Here is a 23,984-nt window from a genome sequence, read left to right on the forward strand (position 1 = left end):
CCTTGTATCTGCCCAGTCTTGGGGCTTCTGGATTTCTAGTTTCTCTCTCTGTTAAGAAAGGAGCTATTCTGAATTCTAGTATGGTTGTTACTCATGTCATCACAGTTAGAAAGATGAGGCTACATGCACAGATATAGACATGGTTTTAGATGGCTCAGATTAGAGGCGAGAACGAACTAGCAATGGGAAAAGTGCCCTTCTTACTGATTAATGTTAGTGCAAAACAAAGTAGAAGTCTGGAGTGTATGATTACAATGATTATTTTGTTCTTAAGGAAAAAAATCACCATTGTCTGATAGTAGAGTGGCTCACAATGGACCAGTCCTCCCGCAGACAACAAATAGTAACCAGTAGGTGAAGTTTAATTTTTAAAAAATACCTAACTGTTCCAAATAAAAATTATTATATATGAGGCTTAATATATATAAAGATTTTTATATAAAAATTTTTATATTTTACATGAGATGATACAAAAGTAATTCTAAATAGTTTGTAAAAAGTTAACACTGTATATATTACAATCCTTAGAGCAGCCATTTGAAAGAAGCATAGCTCAAAAGACAGTAGAGAAGGGGGAAAAAGAACAAAGAGAAAACAAATAGCAAACTGTCAATCCAGTCATATCAATAAAATGTAACTAGACTTAAAAATGTAACTGGGCTAAACAGTTAAAAAGCAGGGAATGATAAAAAAAACCTCATACTATATTAATGTCAGATAAAGTAGAGTTCAAAGTAGAGTTCAAAGTCAGAGGTGTTACTAGAAATAGGGGCATTTCATAATGATAAAAAGTCAGTTCAGTAGAAAAACAATCATAAACATGTATGTACCTAATGTTACTTCACAATACATTAAGTAAAAAGTGACAATTAAATCCATATACTTGCATGTTAGCAATTTTTCTTTTAGCATTTAATAGACAAGAAGTGTAAAAGAACATATTGGCCAGCTTGACCTAATTAAACACTATAAGCAGTAACTGTAGAAAGTACATTCTTTGCAAGTACACACAGTACGTTAAGCAAGACAGACCAAATGCTGGGCCGTAAAATAAGTCTCAAGTCAATAGATTGCAATTTACAGAATATGTTCTCAATACACAGTGTAATTACATTAGAAATTAAAAGGAACATATCTATTACAGAAAACAACATGTGGAAATTAAACATATGCTTGAAATGACTCATAAGGAAGAAATCAAAGAGAAAGTAGAAAATAGTTAGAAAATAGTAGAAAATAGTAGAAAATAGAACCGAATAATGAAAACAAAATTTGCAGAGTTCAGCTAGGAACTATGCTTACAAGGAAATTTACAGCTGTAAATGCTTCCATCGTAGCAAATGAAATTGTTCATAAAGGTTTCTACCTCAAGCTAAAAACACAGCAAAATAAACCCATTTCAGGAATTATTAAAGAAAAATCTAAAAAGCCAAAAGTTTTACAAAAAAATGCATATGGCAGAAAGTTGACAAATCCCTAGCTAAACTGATAAAAAAGAGACAAATTACCAAATCAAGTATGGAAGAAGGGATAGTATTATAAAGAGACTACAAGACATGAAAAAGAGAAAGGAATGTTACAATGACAATAAAACTGGCTACTTGGATGCAACAGATCAAAACTGAAACAAGATGAAATGTAAAGCCTGAAGGCCTGTCAAAGAGATTGAATCTGTAAATCAAAAGCTGCTCTGTAAGCAAACTCCTGGCTCAGATGATGTCACCAGTGGATTCTATTAAATCCAATCTTACAGAAATTTTTAGAAGACAGGATTGAGAACTACCCACTACACCATAAAGAAAGATCTACAGATTGAGAATATATTCTAGAAGAATAGATTCACAAAATACATCTGACAAAGAACTCATGTCCAGAAAATATTAAAAAAAAAAAACAAAACAAAACTCCAACTCAGTGATGAAAACTATTGGGTTGGTGAAAAAGTTCGAGTTTTCTGTAAGATGTTATGGCCAACCCAAGAATAACCCAAACAACAACATACACAACCCAACTGGGGAAAAAAAAAAAAAAACAGGCAAAAAATTTGGATACCTCACAAAGATATATGGCCATATATACTGACCACATATGAATGGCCAGTAAGCATGTGAAAACATGCCCATTGTCTATCATCAGGGAAGTGCAAAGTGAAACCACAATGAAGTACCACTAGGGACACATCAGGTACACATCAAAATGGCTAAAATTAACTCCAAATGTTGGCAAGAACAAGAAGCAAACAGAATAGTCATCCATCATTGGTGGGAGTGTAAAATGGTCCATCCACTTTGGAGGAAGGTCTGTACCCATCCCATAATATATATATATCCCAGCAATTCTACTCCAATGGAGTAGAATTTTTACTCAAAAGTAAAAATGATTTTTACCCTAGAAAGAAAAATGTCCACACAGACTTGATAACATTCATAAAAGTATTCACAATACTATGTAGCCATAAAAAGCAACAAACTACATACGACAATCTCTGAATGAAAAGAGCTTTATACAGCTATGGTAATTAAAACTGTATGGTACTGGCACAAAAACAGAAATCTAGATCAGTGGAATAGGATAGAAAGCAAAGAAAGAAACCCATGCACTTATGGCCAATTAATAACAAAGGAGGCAAGAATATACAATGGAGACGGCATTCTCTTCAAATGGTGCTGAGAAAACTGGACAGCTACATGTGAAAGAATGAAAACATTCTCTAACGTGGTTATACAAAAATAAAACTCAAAATGGACTGAAGACCTATATGTAGGACTGAATACTATAAAATTTCTAGAGGAAAACATAAGCAGAACACTGGTAAATTGCAGCAAGACCTTTTTGGATCTATCTCTAAAGTAATGGAAATAAACACGACCTAATTAAACTTAATGGCTTTTGCACAGCAAAGGAAACCATAAGAAGACAAAGAATGGGAGAAAGTATTTGCAGACAATGCAGCCAACAAGGGATTAATTTCCAGAATATACCAACAGCTCGATATTTTTTTAAAAATCTAAAAAATAGGCAGAAGACCTAAATAGACATTTCTCCAAAGAAGATGAACAGACGGCCAAAAGGCACATGAAAAGATTCTCAACATCACTAATTAAGAGAAATGCAAATCAAAACTAAAATGAGGTATCAACTCACACCAGTCAGAATAGTATAATGTCAAAAAGTCTACAAGTAACAAATGCCGGTAAGGATGTGGAGAAAAAGGAACCCTTCCACACTGTTGGTGGGAATGCAAACTGGTGGAGCCACTATGGAGAACTGTATGGAGGTTCCTTTCCATGCTGTTCATGGGGTTCTCAAGGCAAGAATACTGAAGTGGTTTGCCATTCCCTTTCTCCAGCGGACCACGTTTTGTCAGAACTCTCTACCATGACCCGTCCATCTCGGGCGGCCCTACATGGCATGGCTCATAAGTTTCATTGGGTTAGACAAGGCTGTGGTCCATGTAACCAGATTGGTTTTCTGTGATTGTGGTTTTCAGTCTGTCTGCTCTCTGATGGAGAAGGATAAGAAGGCTTATGGAAGCTTCCTGATGGGAGAGACTGACTCAGGGGAAGGTGGGGTGTTCTGATGGGTGGGGCCATGCTCAGAAAATCTTTAATCCAATTGTCTGTTGATGGGTGGGGCCAAACTACCTACCTTCATGCTGGAGGTAATGAAGATAATAGTGACCTCCTTCAAAAGGTCCCATGCACAGACTGCTACACTCAGTGCCCCCAATCCTGCAGCAAGCCACCACTGACCCACGCCTCCACCAGAGACTCCTGGACACTCACGGGCAAGTCTGGGTCAGTCTCTCGTCACTGGGGTAACTGCTCCTTTCTCCTGGATCCTGGTTCATAACAGGTCCCGTTTGTGCCCTCCAAAAGTCTGTTTCCCTAGTCCTGTGTAAGTTCTGGTGGCTCTGTGGGGGGGGTTAATGGCATGTGCGTTTCCCAGGGGCCCAGGTAAGCCTGACCAAGACACCCTTGGCAACCTCGTCCACCCCCCTCCAGAGCACGCAGGAGCTGAAAAGCCCCCAAGAGGAGTGGAGGGCCCGCCTGCCTCCCTCCCTCTGCCCGCTTCCCGAAGCAGAGCCTGGGTGCACTTAACAGTGTCGGATATGACGGACTGCACAGAAGCGTGGCCAAGAGGAGCTACCCCTCGCCCAAGGTCGGGCAGCGGCCAAGAGGAGCTACCCCACGCCCAAGGTCAGGGGCGGCGGCAGAGAGGAGCAACCCCACGTCCAAGGAGTGGCGGCTGCGTGGGTGCAGGAGGACCGAGAGGAGCTACTCCATGTTCAAGGTCATGAGGGGTGGCCGTGAGGAGAAACCCCACATCCGAGGTCGGGGCGGTGGCCGAGATGAGCTACCCCATGCCCAAGGTCAGGGGCGGTGGCAGAGAGGAGCAACCCCACGTCCAAGGAGTGGTGGCTACATGGGCGCAGGAGGGCTGAGAGGAGCAACCCCATGTCCAGGGTAAGGAGCAGCGGCTGCACTTTGCTGGAGCAGCCGTGAAGAGTACCCCACATCCAAGGTAAGAGAAACCCAAGTAAGACAGTAGGTGTTCTGAAAGGGCATCAGAGGGCAGACACACTGAAACCATACTCACAGAAAACTAGCCAATCTGATCACACGGACCACAGCCTTGTCTAACTCAGTGAAACTAAGCCGTGCCATGCAGGGCCACCCAAGATGGGCGGGTCATGGTGGAGAGGTCTGACAATGTCCACTGGAGAAGGGAATGGCAAACCACTTCAGTATTCTTGCCTTGAGAACCCCATGAATAGTATGAAAAGGCAAAATGACAGGATACTGAAAGAGAAACTCCCCAGGACATTAGGTGCCCAATATGCTACTGGAGATCAGTGGAGAAATAACTCCAGAAAGAATGAAGGGATGGAGCCAAAGCAAAAACAATACCCAGGTGTGGATGTGACTGGTGATAGAAGCAAGGTCTGATGTTGTAAAGAGCAATACTGCATAGGAACCTGGAATGTCAGGTCCATGAACCAAGGCAAATTGGAAGTGGTCAAACAGGAGATGGCAAGAGTGAATGTCGACATCCTAGGAATAAGCGAACTAAAATGGACTGGAATTAACTCAGATGACCATTATATCTACTACTGCAGGCAGGAATCCCTTAGAAGAAATGGAGTAGCCATGATAGTCAACAAAAGAGTCTGAAATGCAGTACTTGGATGCAAACTCAAAAACGACAGAGTGATCTCTGTTCATTTCCAAGGCAAACCAACATCACAGTAATCCAAGCCTATGCCCCAGCCAGTAACGCTGAAGAAGCTGAAGTTGAATGGTTCTATGAAGACCTACAAGACCTTTTAGAACTAACACCCAAAAAACATGTCCTTTTCATTATAGGGGACTGGAATGCAAAAGTAGGAAGTCAAGAAACACCTGGGGTAATAGGCACATTTGGCCTTGGAATACAGAATGAAGCAGGACAAAGGCTAATAGAGTTTTGCCAAGAGAACACACTGGTCATAGCAAACACCCTCTTCCAACAATACAAGAGATGACTCTACACATGGACATCACCAGATGGTCAACACCAAAATCAGATTGATTATATTCTTTGCAGCCAAAGATGGAGAAACTCTATACAGTCAGCAAAAACAAGACCAGGAGCTGACTGTGGCTCAGATCATGAACTCCTTATTGCCAAATTCAGACTTAAATTGAACAAAGTGGGGAAAACCACTAGACCATTCAGGTATGACGTAAATCTAATCCCTTATGATTATACAGTGGTAGTGAGAAATAGATTTAAGGGCCTAGATCTGATAGAGTGCCTGATGAACTAAGGACGGAGGTTCGTGACATTGTACAGGAGACAGGGATCAAGACCATCCCCATGGAAAAGAAATGCAAAAAAGCAAAATGGCTGTCTGGGGAGGCCTTACAAATAGCTGTGAAAAGAAGAGAGGTGGAAAGCAAAGGAGAAAAGGAAAGAGATAAGCATCTGAATGCAGAGTTCCAAAGAATAGCAAGGAGAGATAAGAAAGCCTTCTTCAGTGATCAATGCAAAGAAACAGGAAAACAACAGAATGGGAAAGACTAGAGATCTCTTCAAGAAAATTAGAGATACCAAGGGAACATTTCATGCAAAGATGGGCTCGATAAAGGACAGAAATGGTATGGACCTAACAGAAGCAGAAGATATTAAGAAGAGGTGGCAAGAATACACAGAAGAACTATACAGAAAAGATCTTCACAACCAAGATAATCATGATGGTGTGATCACTCACCTAGAGCCAGACATCCTGGAATGTGAAGTCAAGTGGGCCTTAGAAAGCATTACTACGAACAACGCTAGTGGAGGTGATGGAATTCCAGTTGAGCTATTTCAAATCCGGGAAGATGATGCTGTGAAAGTGCTGCACTCAATATGCCAGCAAATTTGGAAAATTCAGCAGTGGCCACAGGACTGGAAAAGGTCAGCTTTCATTCCAATCCCAAAGAAAGGCAATGCCAAAGAATGCTCAAACTACCACACAACTGCACTCATCTCACACATTAGTAAAGTAATGCTCAAAATTCTCCAAGCCAGGCTTCAGCAATACGTGAACCATGAACTTCCAGATGTTCAAGCTGGTTTTAGAAAAGGCAGAGGAACCAGAGATCAAATTGCCAACATCTGCTGGATTATGGAAAAAGCAAGAGAATTCCAGAAAAACATCTACTTCTGCTTTATTGACTATGCCAAAGCCTTTGACTGTGTGGATAACAGTAAACTGAAAAATTCTTCAAGAGATGGGAATACCAGACCACCTGACCTGCCTCTTGAGACACCTGTATGCAGGTCAGGAAGCAACAGTTAGTTAGAACTGGACATGGAACAACAGACTGTTTCCAAATAGGAAAAGGAGTACGTCTAGGCTGTATATTGTCACCCTGCTTATTTAACTTCTATGCAGAGTACATGAGAAACGCTGGGCTGGATGAAACACAAGCTGGAATCAAGATTGCCAGGAGAAATATCAATAACCTCAGATATGCAGATGACACCACCTTATGGCAGAAAGTGAAGAAGAACGAAAGAGCCTCTTGACGAAAGTGAAAGAGGAGAGTGAAAAAGTTGGCTTAAAACTCAACATTCAGCAAACGAAGATCACAGTATCTGGTCCCATCACTTCATGGTAAATAGATGGGGAAACAGTGGACAGTGTCAGACTTTATTTTTTGGGCTCCAAAATCACTGTAGATGGTGAACTGCAGCCATGAAATTAAAAGACGCTTGCTCCTTGGAAGAAAAGCTATGACCAACCTAGACAGCATATTAAAAAACAGAGACATTACTTTGCTGACAAAGGTCTGTCTAGTCAAGGCTATGTTTTTTCCAGTAGTCATGTATCTGTGTGAGAGTTGGACTATAAAGAAAGCTGACTGCTGAAGAATTGATGCTTTGGAACTGTGATGTTGGCGGAGTCTTGAGAGTCTGTTGGACTGCAAGGAGATCCAACCAGTCCATCCTAAAGGAGATCAGTCCTGAATATTCATTTGAAGGACTGATGCTGAAGCTGAAACTCCAATACTTTGGCCACCTGATGCGAAGTACTGACTCATCTGAAAAGACACTGATGCTGAGAAAGACTGAAGGTGGGAGGAGAAGGGGACGTGAGAGGATGAGGTGGTTGGATGGCACCACTGACTCAATGGACATGAGTTTGAGTGAACTCTGGGAGTTGGTGATGGACAGGGAGGCCTAACGTGCTGCAGTCCATGGTGTTGCAAAGAGTTGGACACAACTGAGTGACTGAACTTAACTGATGGATGTTCCTTACTGTACGATGCTGCAATGCCACTCCTGAGCATATATCTGGAGAATATAATTTGAAAAGATACATGCACCCCAGTGTTCACTGCAGTGCTATTTACAATAGCCAGGACATGTAAGCAACCTAAATGTCCATCCACAGATGAATGGATAAAGAGGTGGTGTACACACACAGACACACACACGAATATTACTCAGCCATAAAATAGAACGAAGTAACGCCATTTGAAGCAACATGAATGGACCTAGAGTAATATACTGAGTGAAGTAAGCCAGAGGGAGGAAGACAAATAGATTGCTTATTATGGAATCTAAAAAATGATATACAAATGAACTTACTTACAAAACAGAGACTCACAGACATAAGAAAACAAAATTATGGTTACCAAAGGGAAAGGGGGGAAGATAAAATAGGGAGTTTGGGATTAAAATATATATACTACTATATATAAATCACCAACAAGGACCTACTATATGGCCCGGGTTACTATACTTAGTATCTTGTAATAACCTATAATGGAAGAAAATGTTAAAAAAAAAACACACTACGTATTTATATACATTTATAACAGTCAGTTTGCTGTACACCTGAAACTAACACAACATTGTAAATCAACTATTCTTCAATAAAAATTAAAAAGTCAAAGTCAGGAAACATTAAAAAAAAAAAGCTTTATACAAAAATATAAATACTGTGTGTTTCCATTTCTAAGAAGTTCCAGAACAGACAAAACAATTTATGATGAAAAAGATGATGATGTGTGCTTTGGGGGTCAGGGCTGAGGCTGATGCTATCCTGGAAGTGGCCTGACGGAACTATGTGGGTGATGGGAACGTTCTGTATCTGGACAGGCACTTGGGTTAGGTATGTATATAGATTTCCCAAAACTTACCAAGTGGACTTGAAACTTCTACAGTTTCATTGTTTGAATGAAAATCTTTACCTAAAAAAAGATAAAAAAATGTTAAATGATCGCTGTGGTAGTGTTTCAGTGACTATTTTTAAAGAGACCCAGGAAATGGCCTGTTCAGTTGTAATTGACAATTACCCAACTTTTAAATGTGTGCCACATATTGTGCTAATATTTTGCTTGGCATTCCTTTTTAATTAAAAACACTACCAGGGTAAGGACCATTACAAGTCTCATTTTACAGATGAGGAAAGATGAAGCTCAGGAAAGGTACCAGTATCATATGACACCTGCCATCTCAAGCCCTGCAGAGTCCAGATTTCTGCTGATGAATAACTACCTCTGCCCCACTCAAACTTGACAGAGTAAGAGCATGGAAACTGAATCTGAATCTGCACAGTAAACATTACTGAGTTTTGGTTGAATTTTTTTGTCTCCAGACAGTGTTCTGTGTGCTGCAGCTTTCCCTGAACATTAAATCAGTTTTAAGGGAATGCAAAGAGTGCTAGAAGTTTTTAGGAAGGATCCTTTTCACCAGGCATCCTTTCTAGTCCAAGGGATTTTCAAACTATTCTTCTTCATATAAAATCATACATGGAAGCCTTTGTAAAATATAGCTCACAGCCATGGGGCCAGCAGCGCCACCTCTTCAGTTTCTCCAGCCCTTCCAACTCACCGCAGCATCGTCTGTCCGTCCTCGGTGACGGAGCCCAGTTAACCTTCCCAAAGCTTAATGTGCTTGTAGGATGGTGGGAGGTTCACAGAGGGATGCGTGTACACTCATACCTGCACACACACACTCAGGAATATAGTTTTATAAACAATACTTAAAAAGAATTATTCCTGTAATGTATGATGCATTTTGATACTTTATAACCAAGTTGATTTAGTGATGATTAATAGTTCAAAACCCACCTTTTGGAAAACACTGCTGTCCACACCTTATCATCTTCCTGACATCACCAGTGAGAACTGGGGAACTTGTTGAGAATGTACTAAGGACAAGGGCTGCCTGTAAGAAAAGGATCACACAGAGAACATTGCTGCTTAGGGTTAGAACATAAATGATGAGTTATTCTGACTTTTCTTGGGAAAACAGAAATTTCTTCTCACTGAAGCTTTTCTAATAAAAGCAGAAGACTGCTAACATTTTTAATTGAGCTTCAAGGCAGACTGATGAGGTAGCAGCCAGAGATTCCCTTAATAAGCTACTTGGCTTTGAATTTCAGTCTGCATAGTTCTCTAGCCTTAAGTTGTCTTCAAAGGAGTAATCAAGCTGTTCCTTCTCAGCCAAACCAGGAGGAAAGATCATAAATTGAGAACGTGAGGTGGCTTTGAGATTCCAGAAGCTGCTGCTGTGAGCCCAGTGTGAATGATCACCCCTGACCCAAGAAGGCCTGCCACCAGTTGACACGTGTTCCCAGTGCTCTCTGAACAAATCGAGAAGGCTCTTCACACACATTTTCAAATTACTGGGTCATACTGGCTTGACTGCTTGAGACTAGTATGTCACTTTAAACCAGAGGACAGACCTATAGCTCAGACTCAATGCAATGGGGAAGACAAGATAGTCAAACACCTCAACAGCAGAGGAACATGCAAGTCACAAGTCAAGATCAAAATGATTTACATTTTAGCTGGCTCCAGAATCATGGTAGAAATGAAATCAATCACAGACAGACTTAGGATTCCGGAAATGTAAATCGTTTTTAATATATTTAAAAGCACGCTGAAGTCTTGATTTATAAAAATAAATACATAATATGACAAATTTATTTATGACCCTGGGGCTCTTAGGAGGTCAAACTCTTTAACAGATGTGATGTATCACTGTAAAACATACATGATCTGTTATACACCCAGAAGCAGATTCCAGTTGTAAAAGTAAAATTCCTTCAAGGATCAGAATGAACACAGATCAGTCTTCTGCTATAGAAATCATATCCAGAGCTGGGCAATGAGGGTGGGCCCAGGCACAGCAGCCTCTGACCAGCCAGTCTGCAGTTAAGGAGCCAGGGCAGGAAGGTGCAGCCCTCTGGCTCACAGCGCCACCCTGCAGGCCAGCCAGGCCCCTAACTGCAGAGTGACTGGCCCCCTCAAGGGCTCCATGGGGCACCCAGCCTCTGCTGTGTCTCTGAAGCACAGGAGGGCTATTTTGTCCTTACCTGTGGCTCTGTCTTAATTTGGGAGCAGAAAACTGAGAAGGTGTATTCGTTGAATACTGTCATTATAACACTGAATGGAAATTATGATCCTGTCATGGGTGCTGAGCTGAGAGAATGCAAGAACTCACACTGGGCTTTCAGAGACGGGGAGAACGGGTGAGTGAGCATGCGCATCTGAGGTGGGCAAGAAGGGAGTGCTTTCTCCAACCGACATGCTCTCATGGGCAAGGAGTCTGGCCTTAAATACCTGAAAAGGGTTGGAGAATCAAGTTTTTAGCCCTGTAACACACAACATAAAAATAAACGAGAACAAAAATCCAGTCTTGTTAGTAGATAGCTGAATTGCGATTAAAACCTGAAATGTTTCTGTGTAACTGTCAAAAGGCTGGAATGTATCTGGTAGTTTAATCTGCTGTTGTTTCTTTGGCTGTCTTTCAGTTTGATCAACAGAAATGGTTTTTGACACTCTCGATCCTATTTCCCAGACCACTGAATTCCTGTCATTTTTAGGTTGGCTAGTTTTCCTTCATCAGAAAAATGACCCCAACAACCTTCCTACGAGTGAGGGTGTACTTCTGAATAGAAGAGGCCTTCGGCTGAGATGGCATCTCCAAGGCCCACAGTTCGAACAGGATCTTTACACACCAACACTGGTGTGAAGTGGAAGGACACGCCCTCCCTGTGCCATTCGACCACTGGCTCATTTGGGTTTAACACAACCCTGGAGCCGGCCTCCAAACGGGAGGTCGTGAACTCGTGGGGTGCCTTCAGAGACACGCGGCGGGTGTCTATGGTCTCCGTCGCGCAGGCCTGTGTCCCGGCCACGCGGGCTCCTGCAGCCACGGCAGCCAGCTGGTTGGCCCAGTGTCCGTCCACAGTCGCCAGGATATGGTAGGCCAGCGTGTGGAAATGGATCCTGCTGAGGTCCGAGGCTCTGCTTTCACTTTTCCCATGTTCCTTCAAGATCCAAAAGAGGATGTCGCTGACCACGCCCACATCAGGAACACCATTCCAGGAAGAAAGAGAAGAGTGAGGTCCAGATGCCGACTGGCTGAGAAATAACAGCTCCTGTTCATTCAGCCCCAGGGAAGTCACGGCCGGAAAGACCTGCTAACAGAAACAAAATGGGGGTCTCTTTCTGATGGACACCTAGCTCCTAACCTCCTAGGACACGGCCAGTGACAAAAGTCAGGGAGGGAAGGCAGGGCCATCTTTCTTCCTTCCCAGAGGACTCCCCGCCCCTGAAGTCGCTAAGTGACAGATCAAGGTCACTATCTTGGCTCTCACACATCTAACTATCTCCACTCGCAATATCAAGTACAGTAACTGGGAAGGTGCAGTGATGCTGTGTTAGAGCCAGCCTCCTGTTACACGCTGGAGGACAAAGCAGAGTGTGTGCACTCTGGATTCCTTTCCACAGTGCCCAGTCTCTGCCTCAGCACACGCAGCAGAGCCTCTCATCACTGATGGGGCCTGACTCTCAGTTCCCGAACATCAGCAGGTGTTATATCCACACAAAGAAGAGCCCACCCCACAGCCAGGGTTGCAAGGAGAGTGCCTCGTGTCAGATCTAAGTTTTTTGAACAGGTGTGGGTTAGGAAGACTGTTAGGCGACAGTAACACTGTGGAAAACAGCACTGAACAGGAGCCAGGTCTTCTATCTTGAGGGGAACCACGATGTCCACCTCATGATCTTTCTTACTTAGCACTTCCTTCCTTAGAGCAGGGACCTGCATAAAGTGAATGTTTGTGCAAGAGATATGAGCCCTGTGTGTATTTAAATAAAAATCAGGGGTGCTAATGTAACAGCACTTCTGTTTGCCGTATAGTCTATATCAGATGCCAAGCTAACGGCTCTATTTCACTCACTTCTTGCTGTAACGCTCTGAAGGAAGCAGGGGTTGCCTCCACCTTACAGATAAGGGGACTGAGGCTTAGAAAGGTTAGGTAGATAGTTATGTAGAAAATGAAACAAAGATGGCTTTTTAAAGAAGTGAAAAAATAACCTCAAGAAGAGAAATACATGAATAAAAATCATACTGAAAAGCACCAGGCGTGAACCCTAGCGTAAACTGTGGACTCTGCATGACGACGACTTGTCAGTGTTGGGTTAGGGTTAGGGAAACGTCCCACCTGCGGATGGGGGTGCTGGGGGTGGGGGAGCTAAGTGGGAACTCTACATCCTGCTCACTCCTGCTGCGAGCCTAAAACTGCCCTAAACACCATTCACAGGTTAGACTGATGAGAAAGCACATTTAAAAATCACATTTCAGCGGCAAAGATATGAGGAAAAGAGCACTGTAAAGAAGTAGAAGTAAACCTGTGCTGTGCTCATGGATGCCAACTTTGCAGGATCAAACTGACAAATGCTTTTTATGCCTCAATCTAGCACTTCAACTTCTGAGAATGTATCATCCACATGTACCCGGTCATGGGTCCAATTAAACTCATGTAAAAGGTTACTCACGGCAGCACTGTAGGAGCAGGAAAGGGCAGTGAGCCAAACCCTCGGCTCCGGCTGGCAGTGAAGACCCTGTGTGCACCCCTGCTGCTTCTACGCATGTGGCAGCAGGGAGACTGATGACTCTCCACGTGATGACGGAGAAAACATCTCCAAAATGCATCCAGTGGGAAAAAGCAAAGTGTGCAACAGTCTATGCAGTATGCTATGCTATCTCTTGGGATAAAGAGGGACGAGATTATAAGGCTCTTCCCCATTTGCTTATATATGCACACAATGAATCTGGAGGGATGAGACAAAACTCGTAAGGAGGTTACTAACAGTGGGTACAAGGGCAGGAGGAAGGGAGATTTCACTGTGCATCTTTTAATATTTTGTGAATTTTGAACCATATATTACCCATGAAAGAAGTTAAAAAACAAGAGGTTAACTAACCTGCCTAAGTTCACAGGGCTGGAGAGTGGCAGGCAAAGCGGGCATTCCAATCCTGGTTTTCAAAATCTGTGCTCTCAAGCATCCCACTCTTGGATTTATCTGATCATTGTTACTGTCCAAAGGCTGAACACCTGGGGGCCTGATGGCGAGGGAGTGAAGTGTCCCCCGAATTTCCTTTCTCTAAGCTTCCTGAAGTTCAACTGAAAGCACCGGAGTTGGGTTTTTGGTTTTCTCCTTTGGGTTCCACTGCAAAGGGCATTCACTTCCAGCCTCCCCATGCTAGAAGGAGAAACACACACTACGAACCCATTGGTAACACGCCCCGTGAAACATATAAAAATCAGACTGATTATATTTTTTGCAGCCAAAGATGGAGAAGCTCTATACAGTCAGCAAAAACAAGACTGGAAGCTGACTATGGCTTATATCATGAACTCCTAATTGCCAAATTCAGACTTAAATGGAAGAAAGTAGCCAAAACCACCAGACCATTCAGGTATGACCTAAATCAAATTCCTTATGATTATACAGTAGAAGCGACAGATTCAAGGGATTAGATCTGACAGAGTGCCTGAAGAACTATGGGCAGAGGTTCATGACATTGTACAGGAGGCTGTGATCAAAACCACCCCCAAGAAAAAGAAACACAGAAAGGCAAAATGGTTGTCTGAAGAGGCCTTACAAATAGCTGTGAAAAGGAGAGAAGCGAAAGGCAAAGAAAAGGAAAGATATACCCATCTGAATGGAGAGTTCCAAAGAATAGCAAGGAGAGATAAGAAAGCCTTTTTAAGTAATCAATGCAAAGAAATAGAGGAAAACAATAGAAAGGGAAAGACTAGAGATCTCTTCAAGAAAATCAGAAATACCAAGGGACTATTTCATGCAAAGACAGGCACAATAAAGGACAGAAACAGTATGGACCTAACAGAAGCAGAAGATATTAAGAAGAGGTGGCAAGAATACACAAAAGAACTATACAAAAAAGATGTTAAGGACCCAGATAACCATGATGGTGTGATCACTCACCTAGAGCCAGACATCCTGGAATGTGAAGTCAAGTGGGCCTCAGAAAGCATCACTATGAACAAAGCTAGTGGAGGTGATGGAATTCCAGCTGACCTATTTCAAATCCTAAAAGATGATGCTGTGAAAGTGTTGCACTCAATATGCCAGCAGATTTGGAAAACTCAGCAGTGGCCACAGGACTGGAAAAGGTCAGTTTTCATTCTAATTCCAGAGAAAGGGAATGCCAAAGAATGTTCAAACTACTGCACAAATGCACTCATCTCACACACTAGCAAAGTAATGCTCAAAATTCTCCAAGCCAGGCTTCAACAGTACGTGAACTGTGAACTTCCAAATGTTCAAGTTGGATTTAGAAAAGGCAGAGGAATCAGAGATCAAATTGCCAACATCCATTAGATCATAGAAAAAGCAAGAGAGTTCCAGAAAAGCATCTACTTCTGCTTTACTGACTACGCCAAAGCCTTTGACTGTTTGGATCACAGTAAACTATGGAAAATTCTTTAAGAGATGGGAATACAAGACCACCTTACCTGCCTCCTGAGAAATCTGTATGCAGGTCAAGAAGCAACAGTTAGAACCAGATATGGAACAATAGATTGGTTCCAAATTGGGAAAGAAGTACGTCAAGGATGTATACTGTCACCCTGCTTATTTAACTTGTATGCAGAGTACATCATGTGAAATGCTGGGCTGGATGAAGCACAAGCTGGGATCAAGACTGCTGGAAGAAATATCAATAACCTCAGATATGCAGATGACACCACCCTTATGGCAGAAAACAAAGAGGAACTTAAGAGCCTCCTGATGAAAGTGAAAAAGGAGAGTGAAAAAGCTGGCTTAAAACTCAACATTCAAAAAAATAAGATCATGGCATCTGGTCCCATCACTTCATGGCAAATAAATAGGGAAACAATGAAAACAGTGACAGACTTTATTTTTTTGGGCTCCAAAATCACTGCAGATGGTGACTGCAGCTATGTAATTAAAAGATGCTTGCTCCTTGAAAGAAAAGCTATGACCAACCTAGATAGCATATTAAAAAGCAGAGACATTACTTTGCCAACAAAGGTACTGTCTAGTCAAAGCTATGGTTTTTCCAGTAGTCATGTATGGATGTGGGAGTTGGACTATAAAGAGAGCTGAGTGCTAAAGAATTGATGTTTTTGAACTGTGGTGTTGGAGAAGACTCTTGAGAGTCCCTTGGACTGCAAGATCAAACCAGTCCATCCTAAAGGAAATCAGTCCTGAATACTCACTGTAAGGATTGATCCTGAAGCTCCAATACTTTGGCCACCTGATGTGAAGAACTGAGTCCTTGGAAAAGACCCTGATGCTGGGAAAGATTGAAGGCAGGAGGAGGAGGAGATGACAGAGGATGAGATGGCTGGATGGCATCACCGACTCGATCGACATGAGTTTGAGCAAGCTCCGAGAGTTGGTGATGGAGAAGGAAGCCTGGTGTGCTGCAGTCCATGGGTCACAAAAAGTCAGACATGACCTTTTAGCTTAGTTGGCTAAACTGAACTAAACAAACCCATCAATAACCCTGCCCCATGAACCCATCAGTAACTCTGCCGTCTTCCTAACTTAGCAGGAGATCCTGCTCCAGGGCAGTCCTGGCTCCTGACTTGGATCTCGTGGACCAGGTCTGGGTGAGATGGCTCCCACAGCACACTGAGCCCTGAGTACTGCCCGTGGGTTACCTGGTGCACAATGCTGCTCATAAGCTCCTTGTTGGTCATGCTGGCCAGCTCCAGGTGAACTGGAACACCCGTAGGGATGTCAGAAATGGAGGTCACGACCTGCAGAGACAAGAGGAGAGCACTGCCATCAGAAACAAGGAGTCAGGCAAGAGGGAAGGATGGGTCCAAGAGGCAGTGCATCCTCATGACAGCTCCTGGCTACGTGGGCAACCACACTCTCTGTGGACAAGGGAGGCTTTGCCCAACAGGGACAACTAGGCTCTGCAGGGAGGCGCTGGGGTTAAGGACTTGGAGCACACGGGGAACCTCCCCAAACAGTCACAAAGCCAGCCTCTTCCTGGGGACCTAAACTGAGCAATTGGCTTCAACTGCTGTGTGAACCTGCAACACGCTGATGTGAATGAGAGGATACGGAAAACATGAAGGACACAGACCACAAACACTGCAGCCTGCAGCCATGTTTGGTTTAGCACAGGAAGCAGAGGCTCAGGCAAGATGATGTTCTGACCTGTCCTACTCAAGCTGCCGCCTGCGCCTGAAAGAACACCGTGAGGCGCCTTGCTGGAGTGGGAGGCAGGCTTCCTGGCTACCACGGCCCATCCCGGGAGGCTGGGACCTAGGGCAAGGTGGTGCAGGCTGCAGAGGCCCAGAGAGGCAGGAATCCGAAGGAAGACACGAGCTGCGATCTGTGAAATTCTGTAGCAGTGCCACGGTTACCTCCAAGAGCCTCTTCCTCTGGAACTCCTTGCTCTGTCCCTCCATCATGTGCAATCCAGAGAGGACCACCAGGTCTGGCTGAAACTCCTCCAGGCTAGACACAAACACCTCCAGCATATTCATGGCCCCGTTGGAGAGGTCGTGGGAGAAGATGAACCGGTTGGCATGGGGAGCTTTTAACTGGTCCCACTCCTCCCCTAGAAAAGCCCAGTCAACACAATGGGAAGAAAAGGAAGAGGCTTTGAGTCTCCGAGCTATGTGGGGAAGCCAGGGCCTCACTGGAGCCTTGGCTCGGGGCAGGTGGGCCTCTGGTTGAGTGAACCCCAGCTGTCACGGCCTAAGGGGAGCACGGTGCCCTGGCCAGGACAGTGGTTGGCAATGCACCAGAAACCCCAACCCCACAAAAACACAGTATGGGTGCTGTGTGCCTTTGTCAAGGGCTGGCAGGGTCACGCCCCTGGAGTCCCAGGGAAGTTCTCCTGCCCCCTCAGCTCTCATACCCAGGAGCCCAGGTCCCTCCCCACCCAGAGCATGATTCCCAAACACCAGTGTGCAGCACACAGTGTGGGCCTTCATGCAGGCCAGGCTGCCTTTCCTGAAGCAACTTCCACCTCACGGGAGCGGCCTAGCACCTGTCATTTCGTTGGGACCTGAGGAGGCTGGAATTCCAAGAGCCAGGCTGACCACACCCCACCCCCCAGCCCTGCTGCCCACTGGTGGCTTCTGGGCATTTGATCTGGAAGCAAAGAGTAAATGGCTGCTCTAGCCTGTGAGCAAGCTGCTGTGGAATAATGACTGTAACAAGGAATAAAGACTGAGTTCACGCCTTATTTCCTCCCTAAATGGTTGCTGACTGCTCAGCCCACGGTGTGCTCCCGCTACTTTGAGGATCCAGTGGTTTTCCTTTACATGGTCTGAGGATCTGTCACTTTGCTTTGAGTTTTCTACTGTTTTATCTAGTGTTCAAACCTGTATCATTACTCCTCTTTGGGCCACATCCCCACTCAACACCGTGTGTCTTTGATTCCCACAGCCCAGTCACGGCCCCCTGCAGAGACTGCCCACTCAGTGTTCACTAATCTGATCCAAGCAGGAGGAGGCCAGAGCCTCCCCAGCTGGGTCCTGGGCAGGGGTAGCTGGGAGTCTCTACAGCTTCAGGAGTGCCTCTCAGCATCGGCCTAGTCAGAACCTAGTTTTTAATGTGCAGATGGCAGCCCCCTGTAGATCCTGATGTGCAGTCAGGTGGTGAAGTACCAGTTAAGACACCCCCATATACATACACACAGCTGCCAAGCACTCGAGGGGAGGGTGCTAGTGCCTGAGTCCTAAGGGAGGGGGCGGTGTGGGGGCAAGAGGTTTTCCTAAGCCCACTCTGCGCCATACCATGCGGATCCCACATTCCTCTCCTTAAAGTCTTGAAAATCTCAAAACTCAGCCTAAGGGCTGCCTAGGCAATTCCTTAGAGGCCATGTCCGCCTGAGCACCAGGTGGAAGCAGTCACCCCCAGCCTGGGGTGCTGCCAGAAACTGGCATGATTTATGACCCGAGTGTACACAGCTTTCCTTCCACGTGAAGCATCTGTCCCATTTACAAACCTCAAGTCCATATGATGAAGCCTAGTTTTTCACTGGTTTCATCATTTACTGGCTATTCCTTCAGAAAGTTTTTCCCAAGGCAGACTAACCCTGGCAGAGGGTCCCTGTACGCTGCAGGCTGATCTGTCCCCTGGGTCAGTGCCCCACTTCCTTCCTGCCTCCGCTGGGCCTCTGTGTTTTTTTTTTTGGGGGGGTGGGGGAGTGGCAGCTATCCTCCCCTTACTCTGAATTCAGCTTTACTGAATCCATTCCTCTGAAAAACATTTTATATGTGGGACATATGTATAAAAAAATCTATGAAAGCAGGAAAGAAAACAGCACCAATTTCCTAAAACCTGATATAATGGTTATATTTGTTAAAACACCACATTCCTTTCTTAACTCCTTGCCCATATCTTATTATTTGTCCAAAGAAAATGCCCCATGGTGATCCACAGAGCTGACGGCAGCATTCCCCCTCTGCTTCATCTCTGAAGACCCAATGCAGGGGCGCCTCACTGAACTGTCACCTCTGAGCAGACTCAATTCCAGTACCTTCTCCCCCAGGCCACTGCTGTATTAGAGGACTTGGCACTTGACTGTGCCATCATTTATTCAAGAGTCCACCTCCTGTAGTGACGTGTAGGCTGAGGAAAGGGCCCCTGTCTTCTTTTACCAACACACTTCTACTGCCTCACACCACACCTGGCATTCAGCACAAGACCGAATCAGCAAAGGAACAGTAAGGAAGAGGACAGACCAGTGACTCAGGTCCCCATGACAAGCGATATGGGGTATGCATTCTAAACCAACAGTTCCCCAACCAACAAGATTCTGTACAATGGTAAAAACATGCAACACGGGTATTCTCCGCAGGACAAGACCTGGAACTGCTACTCAGACTGAAACTGTGCAGGAGCATGCTCTAACTTAACCCAGGAGAGAAGCGCCACACAGCATTCAAAACAAACTGATTCCCTCAGCAGAAACGAGAGGGAGGCAAAAATAAACACGCTTCCGCAAGGCAAAGACACGGAGGGGAGTGGAGAGCTGACTGCGGGGAGTTTCCTCAGGACGGATGGAGTGGCTCGAGAAGCAAAGTGGCTGAGACGCAGACAGGGTGAGCCTGTGATAAAAGCCCATGCCCTTCTTTTCTAAGTGTTGAATTTATTTCCTTAAGTGATCCCTTTTCTCAGTTTATGATCCTGCCCTTCAGCCAGTAAGTCAGCAAAACCAATGCAGTGACTCACTGCCCAAAGCCTGAAAATAAGCTTCTCTGAGGAGGGCTGGTAAGAGAGAAGGGACAAATGTTGACAAATCCCGTCTGGGAATTTATCCATCTAGGTTAGAGACGCTGGGGATGGATTTATGTTAAGAGAGCTGACCTGAGGGCTGCCGCCACGAGACTAGGTTTCCTCCAGAGGCTGATGAAAATGTAACTTCACACTGAGCTGACTGGAAGGCCACTGCTTAGTACTAAGAAATAAGGCATGGAAAAGAAAAACGAAAGTGGGAAGCTTGTAAACCCAAGGATGGAAACAACCTCTTCAAGATAAGCTGTGCTGTCTTCTTTAGCACATACAAGGCACAGCTGTCAAATACACCGAAGGCTTGGTGGTAGCTCTCTCCACTCTGCCATCACCAGGGAAAATGACTGGAACAGGGACCACAAGCTCTGAAGGGAGCACCAACAAAGCGAACATGAGACAGGCGTGGGACTAGCAGCAGCGGCAGTGGCGCCCCGAAGGCACAGCTTCGGCTCTAGACCCTTCCAGTCAGCAGACTGACTCATGGCTTTCGCTGAAGCAGTTCACTGCTCACCACTGCCTTCAGGCACTGAAAACCATCACTCTGCTCGCCCATGAAAACGGAGAGAAACTCAAAAACTGTGCAGATGGGAACTGCCCAGTCCAACATTCTGGCTCTAATTTTCAGACTCTGCCCTTCCTAACCCCCTCAATTCCAGTAAGCATCCAAAAGAGAAACAGAAAAATTCTCTTTTTGTACTTGTAGGAAGGCGTAATTTTTAAGATGCACTATATTTTATTTCTTAAAGTCAACTACTCTAGTAGGTAAGGGTTTCTTAAGCGTCAGACTTGGAAGTACTTCACTAATGCTTATTAAGTAAGTACTGCTTTAAGGTACCAATTAGTCTATTTAGATGCTTAATTAAATCTTTAACTTGAGTTAATAATGTGAATCAGAAATTCAAGAGTTCTATGCACAGGAAAGACACAACAGCAAGTACATGGACTCAACCAATTAAAATGCATTCAGGTATTCAGGATCTCTCAGAAATCGGATCTGTGTTCTGTTTAACACATAAAATCTAGTAGGGGTAGGATGGGGTGAATTTGGAATTATAAATCTTGCAACATTATATAATGGGAAATAGTATGTGTAGTTAAATATAAAACACTTCCACTAATGCACCCAAAGGAAAGGAAAATCCTTCAAAGGAAGTTTGCCAGAGGCCTGGAATTAATCCTGAGCAGCTTGGAACAGCTGGCCAGCAAGGCCGAGGGCAGAACCCAGCACAGAGCTCAGAGATGCTACCTGCCCTTCTCTTTTCTTCATAATGAAGGAAAACTTTATATACATGTGTCTCACACATTTTCATTTAAGGTGCCTGCTCTCCTACCGCCTGATTTCTCTTGGGTTCAGATCAATCATACTTGAGGACCTGGGAACTTTATTCAGTGTTGTAATACTCTCCATTATTCTCCCTTGAGACAAGGCCCTGTATCAGCTCCGTAGGACCAGGGACCAGGAAACCTGTGGTAAGGCAGGAACAGGGCCCTGCCAATTTACAAAGAAACATTTCTAGCACATTCACACCCCCACCTGACAACACACAGCCTTCTGACCAGGCTTACGCCGTTACTTACTCATTTCCTCTTACCTGCTTGATACTCTAAAATGAGGTGGAACTCATCCACTTCCTGCAATGACTCTGGTGGGACAAATACATTGTCATCAAGAAGCTCATGCAGCTTTGGACCAACTGGACCACAAAGAAGAACCTGGAGACAAGCAATATGAAGTCTATCAGGAGATCTGCCCCCTTTCCCATGAAATCTGTTCAGTAAGGTACATCCAGCACTTTCATTTGTTTCAACAAAAAACACTGGACTCCAAATCCAATTCTGAAAGCTTTTGGTTTGGAGGTATGGACTGGAAGAGCTCCTACCAGGGAGCAGGCCTGGACGGTATGGACGCCAAGTACCCAGAAATGAGAAGCTGACAAAAGACCCTTGTCAAGCACCCACGTGTGTTACACAGGCACTCGTGCGTCTGCTGAATCCCAGGCACTCTGTTAGGGGCTGAATGTTTGTTCCCCACCCCCACCCCCGCCTCCCCTGGTTTCCATGTCAAGGTCTGACTGTCGATGATACTGGAAAGGGTTTTCAGGATGTAAATGAGGCCATAAGGGTGGGTTCCTAATCCAATCGGACTGGTGGCCTTAGAAAAAAAGGGGGAGAGAGCAAGAGATTGCTCTTTCTCCACTACATCCATTAAAGAAAGGCCCTGTGAGGACACACAGGCAGGCAGCAGTCTGCAAGCTGGAGAGAGAACTCTCACCAGGAACCAGACCCTGCTGCAACTGTGATCCTGGGGCTGTCCAGCCTCCAGAACTGTGAGAAAACAAATTTCTGTTGTTCAAGCCACCTGGTCTACAGCATTTTGTCATCAGGGCAGCCTGAGAAGACGAAGATGCACTGTACCTCACTTTCTTTTCTTTACTGACTCACATCCTGTGTAAGCAAAGAGATACAGGGTGCTGTCTGCTCAAAGCTGCCAGACAAAAGCAACTGGTTGACTTTTACACAGTATAGAAAAAAACCTCAGGGTCACAAGACTCTAATCAAGCAGTGACCTAACTTGTGGGGTCAGGCTGCCTTGTGAACAGGACTGACTTCTCAGCAGAAGAATTAAAGAGTGCTTCAGTTCATTAAGTTTGGGGGGAGGTATGCTGCAACTTTTAAAAAGCATTTTCTTCAACTCCAACCTGGGCCTCTTCCTGGCAGTTCCTTCTAGAAGCCATTTCACACCTTCTGCTGTTTCTGCCATGCCAGCTCTGGCCCCACTCATGACCAGGACAGACTCAAAACCACTGAGGCATGAAGGCTTGGACCAGGAATCAAAGGCAAGTCCTCAGAGATGACTGTCACCAGTGCAGGTTTAATATGCCCCACCAGAAGCTTCCAAAAGTATTTTTACTTTCTAATTAATACTTGTTTGTACAGAGGCATTTTCATGTATCTAAGAAATCCCAGCTAGTGAGCAAAAATACATCTCCCTCTCCTTGACACATGTCTGCTGTTTGCCAAATCTGAAAAGTCTCACCGCTATAATTTTATTTATTTTCTCTAATTCTTGGCTAGAATTTCGGCTTCCAAGGTGAGACAACAAGGGCCAGATTTACCCTCCTGCCTGAAACAATCACAACAAAACAGATAAAATACATGAAACAACAGTTTTCAGAACATTTGGGCACTGGGCCACCAAGGACAGTGATACCTATAAAACTGAAAAAAACTGGGTAAGCCCTACAAATCCCTCTGTACAAATGAGCCCAAAGGAGTTTTCAGAGGTATAGATGGTCAGTACCAAAATCAGACTGATTTTATTCTTTACAGTTGAAGATGGAGAATCTCTACACAGTCAGTAAAAACAAGACCTGGAGCTGACTGTGACTCAGATCATCAGCTCCTTATTGCAAAATTCAGACTTAAACTGAAGAAAGTAGGCAAAACTTTAGGTCATTCGGGTATGACCTAAATCAAATCCCATATGATTATACAATGGAGGTGACAAATAGATTCAAGGGATTAGATCTGGTAGATAGAGTGCCTGAAGAACTATGGATGGAGGTTCATAACACTATACAGGAGGTGGAAACCAAAAACATCTCACAGAAAAAGAAATGCAAGAAGGCAAAATGGTTGTATGAGGAGGCCTTACAAATAGCTGAGGAAAGAAGAAAAGTGAAAGGAAAAGGATAAACAGAAAGATACACCCATCTGAATGCAGAGTTCCAGAGAAGAGCAAGGAGAAACATGTATACTATCATGTAAGAAACGAATCGCCAGTCTATGTTTGATACAGGATACAGGATGCTTGGGGCTGGTGCACGGGGATGATCCAGAGAGATGATATGGGGTGGGCGGTGGGAGGGGGGTTCAGGATTGGGAACTCATGTACACCCA

At 44.4% G+C, this 23,984-nt stretch overlaps 1 protein-coding gene across 3 annotated transcripts in view; it reads right to left on the bottom strand.

Moving 5' to 3' along the window:
• Positions 1 to 10,381: 10,381 nt before the first annotated feature.
• The window catches only part of ADPGK (ADP dependent glucokinase), a 32,167-nt gene continuing 18,564 nt past the window's right edge, over positions 10,382 to 23,984 (bottom strand). For 2 of the 3 annotated variants that reach the window (XM_027971562.3, XM_060418918.1), the window contains exons 4-7: positions 21,677 to 21,797; positions 17,201 to 17,397; positions 16,484 to 16,582; positions 10,382 to 11,968 (exon numbers count right to left, since the gene is read on the bottom strand). In XM_027971562.3, the coding sequence (XP_027827363.1) occupies positions 11,414 to 11,968; positions 16,484 to 16,582; positions 17,201 to 17,397; positions 21,677 to 21,797 (972 nt within the window). In that variant the 3' untranslated portion in view covers positions 10,382 to 11,413. The remainder of the gene's footprint in view (positions 11,969 to 16,483; positions 16,583 to 17,200; positions 17,398 to 21,676; positions 21,798 to 23,984) is intronic. The other variant, XM_027971563.3, reaches the window with a different exon arrangement.

Source organism: Ovis aries, chromosome 7 (genome assembly GCF_016772045.2).
Source record: "Ovis aries strain OAR_USU_Benz2616 breed Rambouillet chromosome 7, ARS-UI_Ramb_v3.0, whole genome shotgun sequence".
Lineage (NCBI taxonomy): Eukaryota > Metazoa > Chordata > Mammalia > Artiodactyla > Bovidae > Ovis > Ovis aries.